This window comes from Henckelia pumila, chromosome 2 (genome assembly GCF_033568475.1).
Source record: "Henckelia pumila isolate YLH828 chromosome 2, ASM3356847v2, whole genome shotgun sequence".
NCBI lineage: Eukaryota > Viridiplantae > Streptophyta > Magnoliopsida > Lamiales > Gesneriaceae > Henckelia > Henckelia pumila.
Window position 1 is genome coordinate 178,453,698 of NC_133121.1, and position 23,603 is coordinate 178,477,300.

The 23,603-nt window shown below is 33.2% G+C and overlaps 2 protein-coding genes across 5 annotated transcripts; one reads left to right on the forward strand and one right to left on the reverse strand.

Annotated features, from left to right (window-relative positions):
- Positions 1-3,943: 3,943 nt before the first annotated feature.
- On the reverse strand, positions 3,944-10,465 carry LOC140880535 (uncharacterized). 4 transcript variants are annotated; one of them, XR_012149674.1, is made up of 12 exons: positions 10,041-10,465; positions 9,180-9,234; positions 8,184-8,612; positions 7,560-7,730; positions 7,351-7,472; positions 7,076-7,273; positions 6,800-6,997; positions 6,229-6,300; positions 6,089-6,155; positions 4,900-6,001; positions 4,221-4,818; positions 3,944-4,065 (listed from the first exon to the last, which is right to left on the reverse strand). XR_012149674.1 is itself a non-coding variant. In XM_073285067.1 (12 exons), the coding sequence occupies exons 1-12, from the start codon at positions 10,380-10,382 to the stop codon at positions 4,139-4,141; spliced, it is 2,973 nt and encodes a 990-aa protein (XP_073141168.1). In that variant the 5' UTR covers positions 10,383-10,465; the 3' UTR covers positions 3,944-4,138. The 4 variants fall into 4 exon arrangements, 2 of the variants coding, with proteins under 2 accessions (XP_073141168.1, XP_073141167.1); XR_012149673.1 differs by having other exon boundaries at positions 4,221-4,821; XM_073285067.1 differs by having other exon boundaries at positions 3,944-4,295; positions 4,762-4,821.
- A 2,376-nt stretch (positions 10,466-12,841) lies between these two features.
- Positions 12,842-13,668, forward strand: LOC140885415 (uncharacterized). The gene has a single exon (XM_073292373.1). The coding sequence runs from the start codon at positions 12,978-12,980 to the stop codon at positions 13,500-13,502; it is 525 nt and encodes a 174-aa protein (XP_073148474.1). The 5' UTR covers positions 12,842-12,977; the 3' UTR covers positions 13,503-13,668.
- Positions 13,669-23,603: the final 9,935 nt, after the last annotated feature.

Consider the following 23,603-nt stretch of genomic DNA (forward strand, 5'->3'; position numbering starts at 1 on the left):
CTTCATGTTTCTGTCGCATCATTCGATTGTTATAATAATAATATATAAATAGACAACTTAATATAATATATATGTAATTGAGTGTTTTTTTTATGTAAGAAGTTCGATTCCCTCCATCAAAATTTTATTGAACAAGTTCATCGCATTGTGATTTGTTAAATACGACTTATCTAACTAATGAGATTTGTATATATATTATTACGTGAAGCCGGAGATTTACTCAATGTGGCAAGAAAAAGAAACATAATTTGTGTAATTCAACTAAAAATCCAAGAAAATGAGTTACCAACTAATTATAATTTCAACATTTTAAATTAAATATTGGTAAAACATTTATATTTTCAAAGATAAAATTGTTAAAAACTTTGTAGTATATAGGGAAACGCGTCATAGCCTGACTTGGCCTGTCTTTATTTATGATACGATATTTTTGGTTCTGAGGTTGGACCATGTATGTAATCATATACATTATACATATACATTATGGTAGTCTCAAAGTTAATTAAATAGAAAGAGATACACACATATATATATATATTAATATATATATAATTCAATAAAATTTTTAATATATAAAATATTTTTAAAAATGCATATTTTATCCCCACATACATTTATGCCATCCCCTTCCCCACTTTTATGGGTCTACCCCATACTCCGGCCTTAACAACGACACCACTGAAAATAACGTGTATATATATATATATATATATACACGTTATATATATATATATATATATATAATTCATATTCATTATTTTTTTTATTAATTGATTTTCAAGTTATTTTCAGAAATGACATTATGAATTAGATATTCAAAAATTTAAGAGGGATAACTATTTAATCTAAAAAATTTAAAATACAAACAAAGATAACGAAATGTTATTTTGATAAATAAAATAAAATCTAATGACTGAAGACTATATAAATTGACTAATTTTTTTAATAATTTTAGTTTTGTTGAAAATTAAATTAGAAATAAACGTCATTTCATTACAAACTTCATCAATTAATTGAAATTTAATTAATTAAAAGCTCATTATCATTATAATATAATAAAAGATTAGAGTGATTTTGAATGGCCATGACCCATGAAGAGAATATACCCTCTTAGATTCGATGAGGTCCACTTTTTATTAAAAAAAATTTTTTTGCTGTATGATGATGCTTACTGATGGAGGAGGGGATTTTGCTTTTATTTTTATTCATTTTCCTTTTTTCCCCAAATAATAGAATGCTAGATTTCTAGTTATCTCATTTTATTTGGAAAATATTTCTTTGTTATTGTAAAGATAAATTATAAATTTACAAAATTGCTATAAATATTAGTTTATTTATCTCATTATCTATATGTAAAGATGTCACATTTTTTATTAAAAAAAATTACTGAATTTAAATCATCTCTGGAATCTGTCAATTGTCATCATATGTTATTAAAAGAATCATATGTTACTTTCAAGTTCAATATAAATTTTAATTTTTATCTTTTCCAGTATTTTTATTTTAATTTAAGACATATAAGTATAATTTTGATATGTTGATAATCTACCGTGGACAAGTAAATTAGATCCTACATGTACCCATATATATTGATAAATTTTCACCCTTAGATGCACTATTAAGGTGGTGTCTGTATATGTTGGGTGAAATTTTCCCCGTGAACACCTATATATGTAAGCATCACTGAAGTGACGTTACTACAACAAATATAATATGGGTGAATTGGTGTTCAGTCCCTAAATCCAAAATCAAATTCAGAATCAGTCCCTTATCAGAAAAAAAAATTGTTTGCACTCCTTGGGCCCACATTATTTTTCTCGGATAAAATTAAGTACGAAACATTGAAAATATGGTACAAATACAAGATATTTGAGCACTAATTGTTCAAAATCGAGTACAAAAAATATAATTTTGAGTATAAAATCTAAACATCTTTATTAATGTGAACTTGCAACATGTGTTTGAGTACTCAACTCATATATTTGTACCAGATCTAACACACTGGGTACTCAAAAATCATATATTTGTACCATATTTTCAATGTTTTGTACCGATTTTCATCCAAATAAGATAAATGTGTTATTAATATCAATATTTTTAGTACTCGAAAATCATATATTTATACTAGATTTAACACATTTTATACTCAAATATCATGTATTTGTACCATATTTTTCATATTTTGTACCAAATTTCATTCGAAACAAAACATGTGGGCCCAGGGAGTTTAAACAAATTTTTTTTCTGACAGAGACTGATTACCAATTTAAGTTTAGATCTGGGGACTGAATTATAAATTACCGATATAAATATTCCACTTACAATTGATTATTTTTCTACACAAACACAATTATCGATGTCGCTCGATTTCCCATTAAAGCTTTCATATAAAAGTGCAAGAAACTCATTTCCATCCGATCATTTTCCCTCGCATTTTTTGTAACACACACCATAAAATCATGAAACCAGATCAGAAGAATGTGCTCTCAACCAAATCTGTGTGGGGAAACGCCGCCACGTTCCGAAAATAGACTCAAACATACAAATATTTTTTAAATAAGAATGGAAAAAAGACACAAAAAAGACTAGCAAATGATAATGTGATACCTTCTATGCCTCTGGCCAGCACGAACATTGCGCGGATTCGATATATATTCCATGATCCAGTGCTGATTACTTTGCGAAATATGTAGTCCGGATGATGATAGACGAGTTCATTGAGACAGCTCTTTAATAGATACCAAACTTGGCTCCCACTCAGGCTCCTTCCACAGCTTAGGCCTTTGAATGGGAGGTACAAATTGCTGCCTCTTCTTCTCTTTCACTGGTTTCTTCGCTACAGAATCGGCGGTACACTTAACATCAGAGACAGCGAAGTCACTAGCACAAGTAACAGTTTCCACAGAGCAGTCATCTGATTCATCTCCGCTTAGCGTCGTGGGATCACTTCTTCTATTGTTCCTCGAATGTCTACGCTTCAATTTTTCAACAGTGGATGATCGAATGATGAAATATTTGTTTCCAGGTAACAGCATATCGTCGCCTTGTAATATAGATTCATGGGGCCGTCTGAAAACATGAGGTTTGGCCACACACATACCTGGATATCTCTGGACCAGTTTAGATGCTGGAATGGGATTCTGGTACATTTCTACACGCCCGCCGGCATGGACTACTCGTATCAAAGTATGCTTCAGTTGTGTGCTCTCGCTGAATGAGATGGTTTCCTCCGTCGATTCGTCTTTCTTGGACTCGTTTTCGAGCACGGGACTACTCCACCTTAAACACGAACACATCTCCAGTAAGTTTGTTTCGTTCTCAGATTCACTCCAGACGATTCGAACTGACTAAATCAGTCGAATGGTTTTTGTAGGGAGTGTGTTTTTATAGAATTATCCCATTTGAACCAATGATGATTTCGAAGTAAAAGGTGTTGGAAAGCTTCTTGATTTTCTCACCATGGCGTTAGTAACTAAGTTTAGTGCAACAAATTACACTAAAGGATTTGTCGAATGCCTTAACCCGAAGCTGTAACATTAGTAACGTGACAGATTTGAAGACAATCCTAGTGTTGATATCGTACATATAATGCCACAACAATCCTCATCCCTACAGCTTATTCTTGCCGGATAAACAAATTGTCGCGAAAACGACTCCAAACCCATATCTATGTAAGAACAAAGAATGAAAAAGAGAGTCAAGAAGAGTGATCTGAATTCTGATCGAATGTATTACTTAAAGTAAAATAGAATTCTTTGGTAACAGCTGAGTTGATACATTCGAGCCAACTCAAAGAACAGAAGCAAACATAATTCAACACAAGAAATATACGCTATGATCATTCAACAACATACAGCTTCGACATGTGGCGACTTTCAAATACATTGCCTCTCTCGCTGACCAGCTCTTGATGTGTTGCAAGTTTCTGCTGCAGCGTTCGATGTTCGATTGAGGGGCCCCTGAGACGATATATCGGCTTGTCCATGTTCCAACTGCCAGAGCATTCTTTCTTGTTATCGTCTCCTGCGTACAGGAGATCTTGACCTTGATGTAGATTTTCTTCCCCTGAAATTGCAATCCAACATCGCAATTATATAACAGAAAATGCGTCAAAATGCAGAACACCATGTCCCTTTATTCACCTGAGTCGCACATCGTTGTGTTGATGGGTGGATAATATAAAATAACAACTGTTTAATTTAATGAGGCGAGTAAAATACCTGGTATTCTCAAGAGAAGAGTAGTGACTATGCCTGCGCTTAGAGTGCTTGCTATGAGGAGACCGCGAAACTTGTCTAAAAGAAAAATGTTGCATGCTAAAGAGTGAGTATTAAGACTAAAATTGCCCGCGTGATTTCACATCGTTATGAGCATCCAGAGTTTACTATTGACCTGTTGGCATGATTAAACTTTCTTCTGGATAGGATAACAATTATAAAATACTTTTAACAGCTATATATCATACTATGCAGCCACACAATTTCACTACATAAATTATACTGAAGGCACTTCAATCGAATAAAATCTCTTCACCAGCAAGAGACCTCATATGCAGTCGAAAAGGTCTTCCTGCCATTTTTTTCATAACTACACTAGCTGTGGAACATAACAATATAATTTTTCATACCAAAACAACAAATGTTAAAAAATGGGAGAATACGAAGCAGTTACTGGTTTTTACAAGTATATACATAGTACCGTTTCCTCTAAATGCTTCGAAGTAAAAGATATGTCGAACCCGATTATAGCAAAACGGGGTACCTTTTTCTTGATCTGGTGGGTGATGGAGATGTATGCCTTTTGGAGTGACGCGATCTCCTGCTGCCCATTAAATTTAAATTTTTAAGGAACATAAGAGATTCAAAACCAGATAAAAACATATTTGATGTTACAGCACACCTTTTTGAAGCATCTGAGGATTCATCGCTTGAATCGATTGAATGGCTAGCGACCAAGTTATCCTTGCGAGAGTCCCTACTACCGACAGAAGAAGACCGGTGGCGTTTATGTCTGCCAGCCTCACTTCCATTTTTATGCCTAGATCTTTCCCGTCTCTCGTCTCTTGTTTTATCGTGCCCTTTTTCATCACTGCTTTCTTTAGAACTTCTCCTTTTGTCCCCTCCTCTTGTCTCGGATTTCCCCTCCTTCCCCTCGGAAGGAGAAGGTCGTTTCCTTGCTTCAGGATCCCGTACTTTTTCCTCAGTTCTACCTTTCTCCTTTCCTTTATCTTTTGAACCATTACGATACTCCCTTTCAGTTCTTGCATGCCTCCTTGGATTTTCATCTCCCTTCTTATCCCCCATTTCTTTGGGGTATTCACGCTCCTTGTGGTCTTTTTCAACCGGCTTCCTTTTGTTTGCATGTATATCATTCTTATCAGACCTATTACCAGTTGTTTGGACTCTGGAATTGTCACTCGACTTTCTAGCATCTAAATTTCCATCTGGTCTTTCAACAGCCTTCTCGGTTATGGATTTGTTTGGCACGGAAACATCAGACTCGCTATGCATTTCATCTTCACGAGATGTTTTCTTGGAGGATTTTAGGGTGTCACTAGATGATAAGTCCCTAACTGCCCTATAATCTTTCAAACCCATATCTGCAGCACTAACATCATCCATGGAAATCATTGGAGCCTCTCTACCTGTGTTATCCAAATTTGTGACAAGATTTCCATGCTCTACGGTTTCTTTCCTGGAACCACCATTCTTAACCAAAGGAGTTTCCTCCAACTCCTTGTTAGAGGATGATTGCCGAATTGTGGAGCTATCCTTTGAGTTCAGCTTACCAGACATCTGGATCTCATCATCCTCATCTGAGGCATAATTACCAAGCCCTAGGACATCTCCAGCAGAGTCAGATGTAGATTTTTCACTACCATCCTCAGAATTAAATTTCATAGTTTTGGCCGGAATTAGGACTTTTGCAGAGGCAGTGGGTGTCGAAACGGTAGGTGTAGATGGTAATAAGCGATGATTTGACATGTCGGGATTTCGTAAAGCTAAGAAAAAATGAGACAAAAGACAAGACGGTCGGCAACCCAATCACAAAATAAAATAAAAGTTACGGGAACAAACAAAACAGTCACCTTCAACAGAGAGATCGTCTTCATTAAGAACTTTGGTTGCAATTTCATCAAAAAGTTCATCAGTAACCTGCCAAAGAATTATAGTCAAAACATCTAAACAAGTCTAACACAAAGTTTAGACATATTTGATTGTCTGCAACCTTCAAAAGGACTTCAGTTAAAACACGCTTTATTTCTTTGTTGATAGCTGCATTTCTAGCAGCTTCCACATCCTACAATGAGTGAAAGGAGTTAGCACACAGTATGGAAAAATAGTCATACCATGACCAAAACAAGAAACAGACATCAAAAGCAGCTTCAAAAGGAACAGGAAAAGAGATAATCATACACTAGGCACAATGTTCAGGAAAAAATTATGGAAATCAAGAACTTGGATTAAAATTGAATAAATGAACTCACCAAAAACAGAAAAGACAGTTGAAGGTAAACAGTAAACTCTTACACAGAAACCTCAAAGGACATTCAAAGACAAATCCTTAAAGTAGATTAAGGTGCAAAAAAGAATGGATCGAAAATGCTGAATGGTCTGTTAATGTTAACTATAAAACATCTCAAAATTTTTGGCTAAATGTTGCAAAAAACATGTGATTTGAAAGAGTTAATTATGCATAGTTTTTTGATTGGCACATCAAAACAAGTGAACGAAGATCCTTCTCTAGTAGTCCTTAAAAATTACAACAAATTTACATGAGAAACATGGAGGATGATAACCTCGTCCTCATCGTCGTCTTCTGCTGACCGGGAAGAATCCATGCTTTTGCTATCTGAACGATCAATCTTCTGAGAAAACTTATCACTTATATCTTCTTCAGTGGATGGTAAATCCTCTTGATGAAGCATTGGGACAGAACTTGTGATAACAGCTTTATTTTTTATTATTTCCTCCCTGAGCCAATTAGGTACAGAGGCCTGAAATTCAAAAGAATTTCATACGCATTCTCCGTAATGTCCACTACAAAATTCAAAGCTGTTAATAAACAAAATTACCTTTTTAGGACGCTCAGAAATGCTAGAAACACCATATGCGTCTACGGAGAAAGATGTTGTAGGATGTGAGACAACACCAGAGACAGCACCAAAAGATGCAGCAATCAATGGGGCAGGAGGCTGGAAACTATGTCCAGTAGGGAAAATTGGTGCAGAATGTCCAGAAGCAGGAGAAGGCAGAGCCACTGAATGATCAACCTACGAGCGATGAAGCGGGTCAAAGATGGAAATGAAGGACGTTAACTACAAGAGTGTGCACATATTATATTCAAAACCTGTGCTCCTGATGAGATTGTGGGAGGCATGGGAGGATGAACAATCCCAGATGCAGATGACGGAGTCCAAGAATAATTTGAAGACATAGACATGGTCGGATCCAGACCTCTTACTGGGACTCCTGAAGGATGAGTATAATTGGATTGCATATGTTGGTCCAAGTTGCAATTAAAATGATGAGAAAAGTTCAACGGCTGATCACTTATACCAGTTACAGACTCGTCTGATTTGCTAGAAAGTAAGTGATGGTGCTCCTCTGCCCATCCAGACCGACCACCTGCAGGTGGCAGTGGCTGAGCATGATTATGTGGCATAGATGCAGTATGCATAGATGAAGAGCTATTGAACTGTTCATATCTATCTCCAGCACCTTCATTACCTGCGATAAAAAAAACATGGGTTATGAAAAGATTCACATGCCACAATTCTAACTTCATAAATTTTGACACCAAAGTTGTTGACATGTTTTGACAACTTACAGAAAACAAAATTCGATTTAGGAGTGAACATAGTTCCATTTGTAACACACAAAACCTCAGCCTTATCATATGACCAAAATATAATCAATTTTGTAACCGAATTAGAGTGCAAATTTGCGTGATTAGATACCCTATTGGAAACAAAGCCTTTTACCAACCAGATATTCAGGCTGAATGGGTTTTCTCCCCTTTATAGGTTTTGTTCAGTAAAATATTAGAATGGCTTTCAAATCATTCCGACATTCCCTCTTCGACTTTAGTTATCCCACTAGCTCACGCTTAATCATGCAAACTGGATTAAGTTGTCGAGCAAAGCTTCAAATTTAGTGTCAATATACACAGAAAAGTTTTACCTGAGACAGAAGAATAACTAGAAGGTACCTCCTGCTGATAGGGCAATGGACTTATAGATGAATTCTCTTTTGGATGGCCTGGTTCACATGAATTCCCCGTCAAGTTTCCATCTCTTGCAGTGTATGGAACATGCGTATCCACAGTATAAGATGATTGCCCTGAGGTGATGTACTGAGACTCCTGCAACTGACCCGGTCCTGTCATGTTTGAAGGCCCCGTTCCAACTGGATATTGTTGATAGCTTGAAGGTTGCTCTAGCGGCACATGTACACTTTGATATTGAGGATTAATGGATGGTGGATATTGATCATGGAAATAATTCTGCTCTTCTGGTCGTCCAACATGTACAGGATATTGATTGTCTGCAGCGGCTTTTGCAACTGCCCATGCTCTGGCTTTTTCTGCCCAGTCTTGTTCATTACTATTCGCTGCAGGTCCAGAACCAATACAAATTCAGCATAAATACTTAAAAGAGAAGGTGAAGTGACATATTCAAGCTAGTCAGAATTGAATGTATTCAAGATGTGAAAAGGGGAAGGAACTGTAACAAATAATTCTTTACAAAATAAAATGAGTCAATCAAAACATTTTTATGATCTTCCAGAAGGACCAGAAAAGAAAAGATTTTCTGCACTTAAGATGTGAAATGCAACCCTCAGTTATAAGTGAAGTTTCAGTGATTCTTGAGAAAGGCAAGTAGGCAACTAAAGAGTTTTTTTTGTGAGACCTTTGCAATTTATCAAAATATGATCAAGTGTGAGATCCTATTCCTCTAAATCAAATTCATCTAGCATAAAATTAGGCTCTCAAGCAACAAACTAATTAACTTAGTTGATCTTAAACTCAATTAATAACTAAACAGATTTGCCTTAAGTCCATATATTGCCAACAAAAAGTTTTGAACCACACAGACAGAAAACAATAATATATGAATAACAAACAATACTAACAAAAAAACAAGAACGATGTGCTCCATGAAAAATAGAAACTTATACACTGATTTGGGTAGTCCCAACCCTGGTGATGACTCCAGCTGCCATTTCCCAAATCCTGCAGCAGTAAAAATATCAATCTTGAGTTACCCATTCATAAATATTAACCACAAGACAAGAGTTTCCACACAAGCTAAAGCTTCACTTATCGGCAAAATATAAACCATGAGAGACTCCAATTAAGATACAATATACACAAATATAATCATCAGCCACGAGTCTGCGTAAAAGACACCATTTATGATAATTGCTATGCATTCCCTAAGAGGCAACAAATAATGATTTGTATAACAAAACATATTAAAGGCAAACAAACAAAAAAATCACGAGACATCAACTTTTCTCGGTCATAAACTAAGTTGTTTTTTTACAATAGATTAGCTGCTGTTGATTCCAGGTAAGCAATAAAAAGTTCAGCTCAATAACAGGCATCGAGTAACTACATGTACATAAATCATGATAGAGGTTTTTCATATTAAGCTAGTAGATCCATGGAAGCATTTTTTGAAGTGTTAATTAGTGAAAGAAAATGATATCGATCTTCTTTTGCACTGAATGTGTCACTTACAAACTTGACTCCAGCAAATCTTGCAAAGCATACTAGCTCATTGTTGCCAGTTGCATTATGCAATAATAATTCATATAACGAATCTAATATTCTTTAGCTGCCGGGAACAATGCCTTCACACCTTAGATGAACAATTATGCTATACCACACTCGAAAAACAATTTATTTGCAATCGACTAACTAAAAATACACCATCCAGGCTCCTCCCTAGCTGCTAAATCATAACGACACCTAACAACACAATACTTTTAGGGTTTCCAATGAACTGAGAAGTCACGAATTAGAAGAACAAATACCTGAGCGTAAGATTGGGGAGCATGAGGCGGTCTAGGCGGTAGAGCGTAATGAGGGTGCGCATGATACGGGGGTGGCCCGTGGCCAGGGTACGGAGGTGGCGGAGGAGGGTGAAGGTACTGCCCGTGGTCGGAGGAGTGAGACTGCGGCGGCACCCACTGTGGCGGTGGGGGAGAGGGGGAGTGCTGGACTTGATATTGAAATTGAGGGGTGGAGTAGGGCCAAGGGTGCTGCGCCGGAGGGGGTGGAGGCGGCCTTTGATACGGATCCGACGCGGAAGGCGGCGCGTGAGGCGGCGGTGGAGGAGGCTGCATCACATAGCCGTGAGATTGCTGATGGTCCATGCCGATTTGGGTCGGAATCCGATTGGGTTTAGGGTTTATGGTTGGATTGAATTGAATTGAATATACTGTTCTAAAAAAGCCTGTCGAGGAATCTGTTCTTAATTCAGAGCAAATGGAGAATATAATTAATTTTATGCTTGAAAAATAAATTTCATTTTTTTTTCATACAAATTGCATCAAATATCGAATATCATATGAGCATGAACTCGAGATGATCTGTCTCGAACTAAGAAAGTAGTTAAATCTAGCTAAATAAATTAGAAAAACCTCGTGGTCTTCAGGGCTTCAGTCTTGACCATTAGGCCAAGACCTCATTGGCAAAATAAATTTCATTTGAATGAATAAATAAAATCAATTAAATTTAGAAAATTTGCTCAAAAATCCCCAAATGCAAACATATTTTGCTTTGGGATCTCTAGTCATAAAATGTGATATAAAACCATACAAGATGTGGTACAAAACAATATAAAATGTGGTACAAATTAACAAAAATTATGGTACAAAAAAGTAGCTAGGAAGTGTAGAACAAAACATGTTTGCATTGGGGATTTTTGAGCAATTTGTACTTAAATTTATGTGATTCCGATGAATTTCAAATATATTTTTCGATTTTATTAGTATTTAAGATGGTATTCAAATATATTTGATGCAAATAGGGGCGGGCATTTAGGTCGGGTGGTTTGGATCCTAGCCTTACCCGAATCCGACCGAGTACAAAAAGTCATATAGTTTGTTGGGTTCGGGAAAACATGACCGGAACAAGAAGTCATGTTTTATTGTTTTATGCTAAACTTGGTAAAATTTGATTGGGGGAAAAAAATTGACAGAAGAAAGGAATATATGAATTGAGGTTAATTAATTGGTTAACTATATTGAGATTGGGACATCTATTTGTCAAAATTAATAGGTTATAGGTATAGCATAAAATTCAACCCATTATGTATCAGTAAATTTCATACCACTAATCACCAACGTTTTAAATGACATAAAACTCAATTATTTAACAGAGATATGAGTTTGAACATACGTAAAAGTTAAATATTCTAATTAAAAAATAATCCGATTGGTCTTGCACATTTTGATTCTATTTATGAAAAAATCAAATCATTTTTGTTTTGTTGGTTACAATTTGCAAACTGAATTGCAATTCAATATAATTTTTTTTGAGATGGTTTTGATATCGGATCAAAGGTAGCTGTTGTGTGTATACCTTGAACTCCCCTGGTTGAATGGATCAATTAGGTTAAAGTTTTTATTAAGATTTTGAAATACTCGGCCCAAAATAATTTGGGCTTAATTTATGGGCCATGGTTGGTTAAAAATCCCATCCAACACCGTTTGATATCCGTTCAACTTACACGGTTACATGTTACTTTTAAAATTATAAATTATCTAAAATTTACTTTGATTGAAAACTCTCGTCATTGGAATGTCGTTTTAAATTCCAATGTAATGTGTAACTGCGTGTACATAACATTAATTGTACATGTATCGTTTTTCTTCTGAACATTAATATATACAAAGTATTTAAATTAATAGAAGAGGCCCACCCGTTGGGGATAGTTGAGTTGGTGAAGGTTGAGGCTAAGGTCTCAAGTTCGGGTCCTACAAAATTTTCTTTGTTTGAGCTAATATGCAGTCTTATTAGAATTTATTTGTTATGGTTTATCTAGTACACGTCGGAAAGAATCCTCTTCATAAAATATATTAGAACCTTATTGTTTGTAATTTATTTTATATTACAAAGTTTTTATTTTATGAATAATTTTTTTAGGAATGTGATCAACCTATCTTAAAAAAACATGAAGTTAACCTTAGTGATTACCATTCCTTATTGTTTATCCATCCATAAATAATGTATGGGAAGAATAACTTATTTGGTCCACGAATTTGTTCCGTTTTGGGCTTTGATCTACTAAGTATTTAAATTTTAGTTTTGTTGCAAAAACTTTGAAAATTTTTTTGGCTTTTGGTCCTATTTGCTGGAAACTTTGAAAGTTTTTTTTTTTGGCATTTGGTCCTATTTTGCTGGATTGCTAACGTGTCAAACACTATATCAAAAGACGGATCAAAATAGATAAACAAAATTAAAAGTTACGAATGCACACAACCAAAATTTGATGGAGCAAAACTTAAAATTAGATGTTTTGATGGGAAAAAAATCATTTTTCCATAATATGTTCCTTGCTTTACTTTCTCTTGTGAATTAGTTTGTTATAAACCCTGAAAAATTGGAAAAAAGAGAATATAACCCAAAAATATATATAATCACTACTTATCTATCTATAACGAAGGAGAACCCTTGAATTATGTGGTGAGTAACCACAAAAATTTGCAAAAGAAAAAAAAAATTTATTTTACCTTGCATTCATACAAACCCCTCCATATAATCATTAATTCAAATATTTTTTCTGTAGATAAATTTTCTTTTTCTTTTCTTTTTTTCCCAGTATCAACGTGACTCTGGACATATTCCAAGAAAAGAAAGAAGAAGAAAGGGAGATTTTTTTTTACAAGAACTCGATTTCAAGAAAATATATATATTAATATATTTATCAAAAAAAGAGCAAAAAAAAAAATAAAAAATCAAGAAATATGTCTTCAAAGTTCAATTCTCTCTTTCTTTGCATGGCTTGTGTTCTTTTCCTGATGGCCGCCCAGAGTCCCTCCGCCGCCGCCCGCAGGTTCCTCGGCGTGAACCCCTGGTGCCGCACCTCCAGCCACAAGCGCCTGTGCACTCAGATGGCGAAGGGCGCCGCCACGTGGCACGACGCCTCCTCCAACGCCATGCAAGCAACTCTCGAGCTAGCGAAGCGAATACAGTCCATGTCCGGCGTCCTCATCAAGCCGGCCATCGCCTCGCTGGAGCCGCAGAGCCGCCAATCCGTGTTGGCTTCTTGTGCCGAGGATTTCGACATCATGATCTCGGACCTTGAGGACAGCATCAAAGCCCTAGAAGTTAATGACATGGGGACGCTTACGGTTCACCTAAGCGCGGCTTATAGCACCGACTGTTCTGACGCCCTGGCGGAGTTCGGGATCGAGGATCCTTTCGCCAAAGTTTCCGGCGTTTACTTGAAGATGGTGGATAATTGCTTGGCCGTTGTTCAACAGATATGATCCATATATCCATCGGTTCGAATGCCATATATGATACTAATATATATTGAAAATAAATATTGTTCTTGAAAAAACAAAAGATTTTACCAAGAACCCCAAAATCATAAAAAATATTGTGTGTGTTTGTCAATGTTACATTGATATATACTCATCTTCTTTGGTTTTAGTACGCGTCCATATATATACAATTTGTGTCATGTGTTTAATCATATTTGTAAAATGTTTAACAATTTATAGAATATTAACCTAAATTTGTATTTTAAAAAAATTATCTATGACGTGGGTATCCATAACAACTCTGGGTAAACCTAGCTCGGACTAACGTGTACAGTAGCTAGTTTGCAAACCACGTCAGCCATGTAAACCGCATGAAATATAGCCTGCAATTCATGTCAGTTAAGTAAACCGCATTGGACAAACCTTATGTGACTAACACGCTCGAGAAGGGAAAAAGTACACTTTTGGTCCTGTAATTTGCACATTTTCTATTTTTGGTCCTGTTAAAAGTAAATTTGCAATTTTAGTCATGTAACTTGCATTATTTTTTCATTTTTGGTCCTATTAACATTGAATTCGCATTTTTAGTCCTGTAACTTTCATGAATTTTTATTTTAAGTCTTGTTAACACTGAATTTACAATTTTTATTCCAGTTTACATATAATTTTAATTTTTTTATATTGTAACTTTCATATATTTTTATTTTTAGTCAGATTATCGATGAATTTATATTTTTAATTCAATAAATTTCATATTTTTTTATATTTTTATTCATAATATATTATGATTTACATATTTTAAAACTTTTAAAATTTAAATGAATCAACAAAAATTCAACTAAAAATTATTCGAAATTTTTTTACACTAAATATCATCTTATAAAATACATAATAGAAATAAAACTATTAATCTAATATGAATCATTTTTTTTTATTTAGTTTTTATATATATAATCTAAAACCGAACCATATAATTTTATTTTATTTTTAATCATATTAAAGGGGAATTTAATGATCTTGTTAACACTTAATTTTTATTTTTAGTCATATTAAAGGCGAATTTTTTATTTTTATACCATGTAATTTGTAATTTTTTTTTTCATTTTTCATTTATATTTCTACCAAAATTGTTTGTGACAAGCATAGATGACGTGAATACTTAATATTTGGTTAAAACAAAAATGACCATAAATCCAAACTTAGAAACAAAATACCAAAACGAAAATGAAATTTTGGTCGGATATAAAATTTAAAATAAAAAATTATATGGTTCGATTTCATATTATATATCAAAACTAAACCCAAAAAAACATGATTCACATTAGATTAATAGTTTTATTTATATTATATATTTTATAAGATGATATTTAGTGTAAAATTGTTTTGAATAATTTTAGTTGAATTTTGGTTATTTAATTCATTTAAATTTTAAAAGCTTTAAAATATATAAATAATAATATATTATAAATAAAAATATAAAAAATTATGAAATTTATGGAATTAAAAATATAAATTCATTGATAATATGACAAAGAAAAAATATATAGAAGTTACAAGAGAAAAAGTGAAAATTCAATGCAAACAGGATTAAAATGAAAAAAAATGCAAGTTACAGGACTAAAAGTATAAATTCAATGTTAACAGGACTTAAAGTGAAAAATTCATGAAAGTTACAGGACTAAAAATGCGAATTAATGTTAATAGGACCAAAAATGAAAAAAAAAAAAGATGCAAGTTACATGACTAAAATTACAAATTTATTTTTAACAGGACCAAAAATGAAAAATGTGCAAATTATAGGACCAAAATTGTAATTCTCCCTGCTCGAGAAAGTATTGGTAGGAGAAATCAAAATTCTTATCATTTGTTATTCTTGAGACCAGAAGTACTCAAATCATGATTAACACATATGACATGCAGCTAGTGAAACTTCTTCCCATAATTTGACTGCCTTAAGGATTTTAACATCACAAATTTCACCCTTTTGAAATTTGTTTTTTTGTTTTTGTTTTTTTAATGTATTTGTCTTGTTACGATTTTGGTCTTCTATGTTATCAAATTTTACTTTTAGTTTGCTATTATTTTTTTGGTAATTTTATCCATTTTGCAAACTTGATGATGACATGAAACCAATGCAGTGCTGATGTATATTCTGTCACATCAATACTCCTAATAAAAAATGATTAAAATTATCAAAAATATAAAATTACAGGACTAAAAATAAAATTTAATAACATAGATAACCAAAATCGTAAAGTGGAAAATTTACAAGATCAAAAATGTATTTTCTCTTTTTAAAATTAATTAAACCACGATATATAAGACAACATGTAATCAATATCTATTCTATTATATTAAGTGTGATCCACACCAAATCGGTACGTTAGTGTTGTCTCTTTGTTTGTTTGTTTTTATTACAATTATTTAATATTTTTTTATTTTTCACAATTATTTAATAAAAAATAGATTGTAAAAGAACACAACGTGTATATAAAAATAGACTGTACAAGTACGCAACACATGCAATTTAATACTAGTATTTGTTTTATATATATATATATATATATATATATATATATATATATATAGACTCTCATATACATGTAAATATGTTGGGTGAAATTGTGAGGATCAAACGTTTATCATAAGACTGAAATTTATAGTTGTTAGTAGACCTGACCACGAGTCGGGTTCGGTCCGGGGTCTGGGTCGGCAAAAGACAATAAAAAGGGGAATACTTTACATTCCATATTTTGTTAAAGGAAAAACTGCAAAATTGGTCATGTATGTTTGTCACTTTGCGAATTTGGTCCTCTATATTTTCATCAGCACTGAATTGGTGTCACGTCAGCGCCACGTCGAAAAAGGACTAAAATTGCCAAAAAAAAATAAAGATAGTGGACTAAAACTGAAATCTAAAAATATAAAAGACTGAAATCGCAAAGTGATAAACATACAGGACCAAAAAAATAATTTTTCCTTTGTTAAATGCACTCCATGTGACCTTTTAAATTTTTTTGGAAAAAATTACCCACGTCCATTAACAGTACTTTCCTTTTTTTCTTGATCCATATATCCATTATTTTCATTTGTTGATGTAAATTTTTTTTTTTAATATAATATATTTGTATGTTACCGAAAAAATAATATTTAAAAATTTAATCATAACTTTTTAAACATATAAATTATTGTAACGCGCGTGAATGAAATATCTTTTTATTTGAACAGAGTTAGAAATAATAATTCACACACACACACACACACATATATATATATATATATATATATATATATATTTGAAAATAGAGTATTGCTATGCTGCCCATCTCCGATGCCCACCTCCATGCCCACCTATGAGGTGTTAATCATCCAATGGATGAGATGAATCATATACAAATGGTTCATCCAATGGATGAGTGCCACCTCATAGGTGGGCATGGAGGTGGGCACCGAAGGTGGGCACCGGAGGTGGGAAGTATAGCAAAACTCTTGAAAATATAATTAATATATTATTAAGATCAAATAAAATTAGCAATCAACGTTTTATTTTTATTTGTATTTTATTTATATTCATGGAAATTAACAAATTTAGTGATCATTTTAAGTATTTTTGGCAATTTAATTTAGAAATTGATTTCATCAGTTCTTGATATAAATAATATAAAATCAAATCAAATTAGGTGAAGAAGGAAAGGATCCTTCCGAGTTCCGACTTCCGACCATCCCCTCTTCAATTTGTCATCCACAATCCGTAATCCAGTGGGCTTGCACAACTTGTTTGGTCTTTTTTTGAATGATATATATTTCTATAGGGGAGCAATTTCTAATCCGGCCCGTACCATTTTATATGCATGTACATCTAAAATTTAAAAAAATATAGTTTTTTTTAATATAAAAAGGCCGACCTACCGGGTCAAACCCGTTCAACTCGACGGATCGATATACGGGTTTTAGACCCGTGAACCATAATCGGACCGCCTAATGGCCAGTCCGTTCACAGTTTTTGGTCAAATCCATTGACTCAGTTAACCGGACCGTTAACCACGGGCCATCGATTCACGGTCGGGTACGTGTTTGACCCTCCCCTTGGCCAGGTTTAGCTGTTAGTCAAGGCGCAACTTTATTTTCTTATATTTGTGGCTGTGTAGATGAGTCGAGTTGTTAAACTTATGAGTCTTGGGAGGAGCGTATCTTACTGTTGGTGATGTCGCACATCCTTTCGAAATCAGACTTATCATTTCTCTATCTCCGACCCTATCTCTAATAGAGAAAGTATTATCCGTTAAGATCTAGTGTCTCTATTTTACAGTCCACCTAGTCAATCAGATCAAGCAGTACAAAGTCTACAGCTTGACACACTAGAGCTTCTAAAGTAGGGACGGTCCTATGAAAAACGAGGCCCTAGGCAAAGCTTACAATACGGGCCCTTTCATATTAACATGAAAACTCATATATATATATATATATATATATATATATATAAATTATCCGAATAACAGAATCAAAATAAACCAAAATACATATATATATATGTATATGAAAAAAATCCGAATAACATAATCAAAATAAACCAAAATACATAAATTAAGAAAGTACACAATGAAAGAAGGTTTACATAATTGCTCAAAATAATTTAATCAACAATAAATATTATTTAAAATGAGCTCTTCTTGCATTTTTTGAACGAAATCATCAATTATGTCGTCATATGATATATATTCCAATATGTCTTTTTCGATGCAGAGGATCCCCAAACCATTCAGTCTCTCTTGACTTATTGTTGTTCTCAAATAAGATTTCAATAATTTTAACTTTGAAAAACTTCTCTCAGCTGATGCTACAGTCACAGGAATAGTCAATAAAATTTAATATGTGACCACGATCATAGGAAAAATATCCATTTTCAATGCAAACTATAAAATTTTAATTGATGTCCAAGATTTATTTGTGTCATATGCTTCCAAAGGTAGCATCTCTTGCAACATTTGTAGTTCTAAAAACTGATCATGAGCATCGATATGAAACAAATCATCCTTTTTCAAAGTAGATTCAAGATTCACACAATATTTTCTCAAATCGTCTTCATCCATTGTCATTAGTTGTTCTTCATCCAACAAGAATCCAGACATCTTTTCGAAAGAATTCAATTGCTCAAACCTACTCCTCAACTCCAAAATAGCAACATCTACCAGAACAAGAAAATAATCCGTCCTAAAGCGTTCTTCAGCTGTTTGTGATTCTCTTTCAATATTAGCAATCTCATCAAATTGTCTCTTCCTAGAAGTTTGTCTGCGCTCATGAAATACAGAATCAACTTCTATATTACAAGCAATTTCTTTAGCAGATGAAAATCCTTCTTCCCTGTAATTCTCAAAAAAAGAAACAAGTCCTTTCAATTGTTTCACTGCAACATCTATATGCATCATTTCAGATTGCAAGGATTTACTAACCGAGTTTATATTGTAGAGAATATCATACCAAATTACCAAGCTTAATAAAAATTCAAAGCTGCTAAGTTCATGTGTTGCCAACAATCTAGCATCTCTCGACAATCTTGCATCATCGGTTACATCTGCTACCTTAAGTAAAGCTTCTTTGATTTGCCCAACTTGTGACTTAATGGCCTTGACACTTTCAATATGACTTTTCCACCTTGTGGTGAACAATGACTTCAGTGTCAAATTATCCAAATACTCAAGTAGAATACTCCAACGTTTTGTAGAATTGAAGAACATTGTATACATGCATTGACATGCTCCAAAAAATGCTTTTGTCTTAACACAAGAGTTTGCCATATCACAAATTACCAAATTAAGACAATGACTACCACATGACATGTAAAACGCTCTCGGATTTATATCAAGCAATCTTTTTTGAACACCTTGATGTGTCCCTCTCATGTTGGAGCCATTATCAAAATCTTGTCCTCTAATATTATCAATATCAAGTCCAAGAGAGTCCAATGCAGCACACAATTCATTGAAAAAGCTCAATCCACTCTTGTTTTCAACATTCAAAAATTATATAAAATACTCCTCATTTTTTACCGGAATACATGACACATCAACACACCGTAATATTAAAGTCATTGTTCCTTGTGACTTGCATCAAGAGTACAATCAAGTATCACTGAATAATACTTGGCTTTCTTTTATCTTTTCAATGACAATATTTTTCACTTTCACTGACATATTTTTAATCAACTCATTTTGAATTTTATGATTGAGGTAGTAATGATGAATTTATTTTTTCTTTAATTAGTCGAAGATGTTCTTTCATTATAGGATCAAACTTGACAATCATCTCAATCAAGCCCAAGAAATTACCTTTTGAATCATCCTCCATATTTTCATTCTTTCCACAGAAGGATAAAATATTTTTAGCCAAACATTTTACTACTACTACAATTCTTGTCAAAACTCCTCTCCAACGACGTGTTTCATTTTTAATTTGTTCCTGCAATTCTTTGTCAATTGTTTCATTCTTCCTCAACCTTACCTGTAACTCCACCATAGATCTCAAATTAGCAAGATGTTCACGACATTTTTCATGTTCTTTAAGCTTCTCACTTAGATGCTTCCAGTCTCTAGATTCCTCTTCTGCTAATTGACTTCGTGATTGCAGAGTTTTGAAAAGTTTACAATATAAACAAAATACTGTATCCAACTCCTTTGAATAAACTAGCCATTTTCTTTCATGTCTTGTATTGTTTGGAAGAATTTTATTATAATGCTTTGCAGAAAAATGTCTACCAAGTTCATCATGAGGGTATTCAATTAATCTCTCTAACTTGACATTTTTCAACGAGTAAATCCCTCATTTTTGTATCAAGACTATCCCAAACTCTTGGATCAAATATATTCTGAGAATGATCTATGCTTTTATTTTCCTCATTATTATTTTTGTATTCATCAATATCCACAGTGTTTGCAACATACACCTCTTCTATTTGTTCTTCAAAACGGTTTTCTTTTGTGTTTTAATTACAAAATTGTCAATCAAATTTTCGTCCACTATATTCGTTTCTTTCAAAACAAACTTATCCATAGAACCTTTCATTGATTGAGTCATCTTCTTTTCCATCTTTTTTTTTTCTTTTAGCACTTTCAGAGGGGTATTTTCTAGGCATCATATTTCTTCAAGAGTTGTTATACAAATTACAAACACAACAATAAAAATTGAGCTATAAGAAATTATCCTTCATATCTCATAGTTATGAAATAATCCAAATAATTCATGATGAACTAACAAAACAGACAATTCAGGTACTAATATAATTTATGACCAGTTAATTTAACTATTTAAATTCAAATTCAACAAAAACCCCCAATTTTCAAAATAAGTTTTTGGAATTGAAACCTCTAATCCTCGAATTTTCAGAATCTATACAAATATTAACATCTAAGTATCTAAAATTAAAGCAAAAATAATATAAACAAAAGGCATTAAATCAAAATAAAATTAAACAATATATCAAAATTTGAAAATAAAAAAAATTGAACAAGAGCGTGTAATTTCACCTTGGAATTTGGATCGTGTTGTCAAATTTGTTCGTGTATTCCGTGAGTTCTGAAACAAGAATTATAGATAGTCAGATCACTAAATAGACACGCACAAAGCCACAAAAGCGACAAACTTACCGAAGGAACTAAGTGTTATCGTTTGTCAAATCTCTCAAAATAAAAAATTAAAACCCTTCTTTTCCTTGTCCTTTTTGTGAAAGTATTAATGTATCATATATATAATATATATATATATATATATATATATATATAATTTTTAAAAAAAATTGGGACCCCATACAAAGGTGGGGCCCTAAGCACATGCTCTGGCTGCCCATGGCCAGGGCCGCCCCTGTTCTAAGGATGTCACACATCCTAGTACCACTCTCACACATGCACACCAGCTCAACACATAAATTACAAGTTTTGTTTTGTTATCGGTCAATTCACAATTTAGTTCATTAACTTGCACTTTTTCCCCAATTTTAGTCGATTTAACTATTTAAATTTAAATCTATCCAATTTGGTCATGTCTTGGTTCATCAATTTTTGTGTCACCTTGGTTGTTTCAGTTTAAATTTTAGTTTTACAAAATCTAACAATATATAGGTTTTAAACTGCAGGAAAATAAAGTATCGAACTCTAAAAACTTTGCAAACATGATAGTTATAACTTATAATATTGACGACCTAAACCACGTACACCACTGCGTTCTTCTAATAGTGGGTTTCCCGTGAGATGATCTTATAAATCTATATTTATAAGACGTTTTTAATCAATTCGTACATGTAACGTCCTCATTCTTCTTAAAGATTTAAATAAATTAAAATAAATTAAAATGTTGAGTATATATTGTTTTAATTTAAAAGTAGGGAAGAGAGAAACTTAAAATAAAATATAAAAATTAAAATAAATCATTAGGTTTTAAACCGAAAAATTCGGCAATCAACAATCAGTGAAAAATTTAACAAAAACATCCAGGACTACCTTCTGGTACCTCAAAACTTAAAATTTTCAAAACTCCAACAACAAGCTAGTAAAATAAACATAAATAATTTTTTTTGTGCGAAACTAGATGGTGATGTATAGGAGCCTTCTCACGACCACCACTCTCGCGCAGGCTGCACATGTGGTTCGAAAATTTTTTTTTTTTATTTATAATGAGTGCTTGATCAAACTAATACAAGAAATCCGGGTTTGACGGGGCATAATGACTCGAAAGCCTACATCCACATGATGTCTTCTTAAGTGGTGGGACATCATGACCCGAAGGCCTACACCACACGTCGTTTTCTTTATTCGTAAATTTATCACAAGTCATAAAATAATGGGAAAACTACAATTTTAGTCATTTATGTTTGTCACTTTGCGATTTCGGTCATTTATATTTTCATATTTCAGTTTTAGTCATGCATGTTTCGATTTTTGGCAATTTCAGTCATTTTTATTCGAAAATGCTTACGTGGCACTATACACGTCAGCTCCACATCAGCACTGCATTGGTGACACATCAGCGCTACATCATAAAAAGGACTAAAATTACCAAATAAATAAAGATAGCGAACTAAAACTGAAATCTGAAAATATAGAAGATCAAAATCGCAAAGTGACAAACACATAGGACTAAAAAAGCTATTTTCTATAAAATAATTTAAACATTTTCTTACTCCTCAACATCCCAATACAACACACCAAAAACACACAAAATATAGACACTAACACACACTCACACATTCACACACAACACACACTAACCCACACACAGTACACACACACACTCACGCACACAACACATACACACACACACATTACACACTCATACACACCATACACGCACACAATACACACACCAGTACACACACTCACGTCACAGTACACATGCACACATATAGTTCACACACAATATACACAAAGTACATGTATACACAAAGTATACACGCACAGTACATGTATACACACTGTATACATGCACTAACACACACTAAATTTTCATGTACATAATTCATCAAATCGCATCGATTTCATTGAAAAACATCATTTTTAAAATCTATATGGCTTCAACCATACATGAAAAAACAAATTTTTACTTGTCTTTAACCGAAGTAGCACTACAAGAATTTTGGTAATAAACTACACTAAAAAGACTACGGTTTTGTATAAAACCGTAGTCTTTTTACATTTAACTACGGTTTTTACAAAAATCGTAGTTAATGAGCGTTTTTTTGAAATTTAAGACTACGGTTTTCTAAAAACCGTAGTGGTTTGTGCTCTGCAACATCGGTTTTTATAAACCGTAGTCTATGAGCATTTTTTTTAATAAATAGACTACGGTTATTTTGGACCGTAGTCTATGATCGTTTTTTTTAAAATAAATAGACTACGGTTATTTTATACCGTAGTCTATGAGCATTGTTTTTAATAAATAGACTACGGTTATTGTATACCGTAGTCTATGAATATTTTTTTTATGAATAGACTACGGTTGTTATTTACCGTAGTCTATGAAACTTTTTTTATTTTTTTTATAAGGCTGCCCATTTTTCATTTAATTTGTACCATGATTATATATGGGCATTTTTCTCTAATCTAGGGCGGGCGTCAA

Coding starts and splice junctions, on each gene's coding strand:
- LOC140880535 (XM_073285066.1), bottom strand. CDS start 10,382: ATGGACCATCAGCAATCTCACGGCTATGTGATGCAGCCTCCTCCACCG. Junction 4,296..4,761: donor CCCACCAGATCAAGAAAAAG/GTACCCCGTTTT, acceptor TTTTTCTTTTAG/ACAAGTTTCGCGGTCTCCTC. Junction 4,066..4,220: donor TCTTCTCTTGAGAATACCAG/GTATTTTACTCG, acceptor TTGCAATTTCAG/GGGAAGAAAATCTACATCAA.
- LOC140885415 (XM_073292373.1), top strand. CDS start 12,978: ATGTCTTCAAAGTTCAATTCTCTCTTTCTTTGCATGGCTTGTGTTCTT.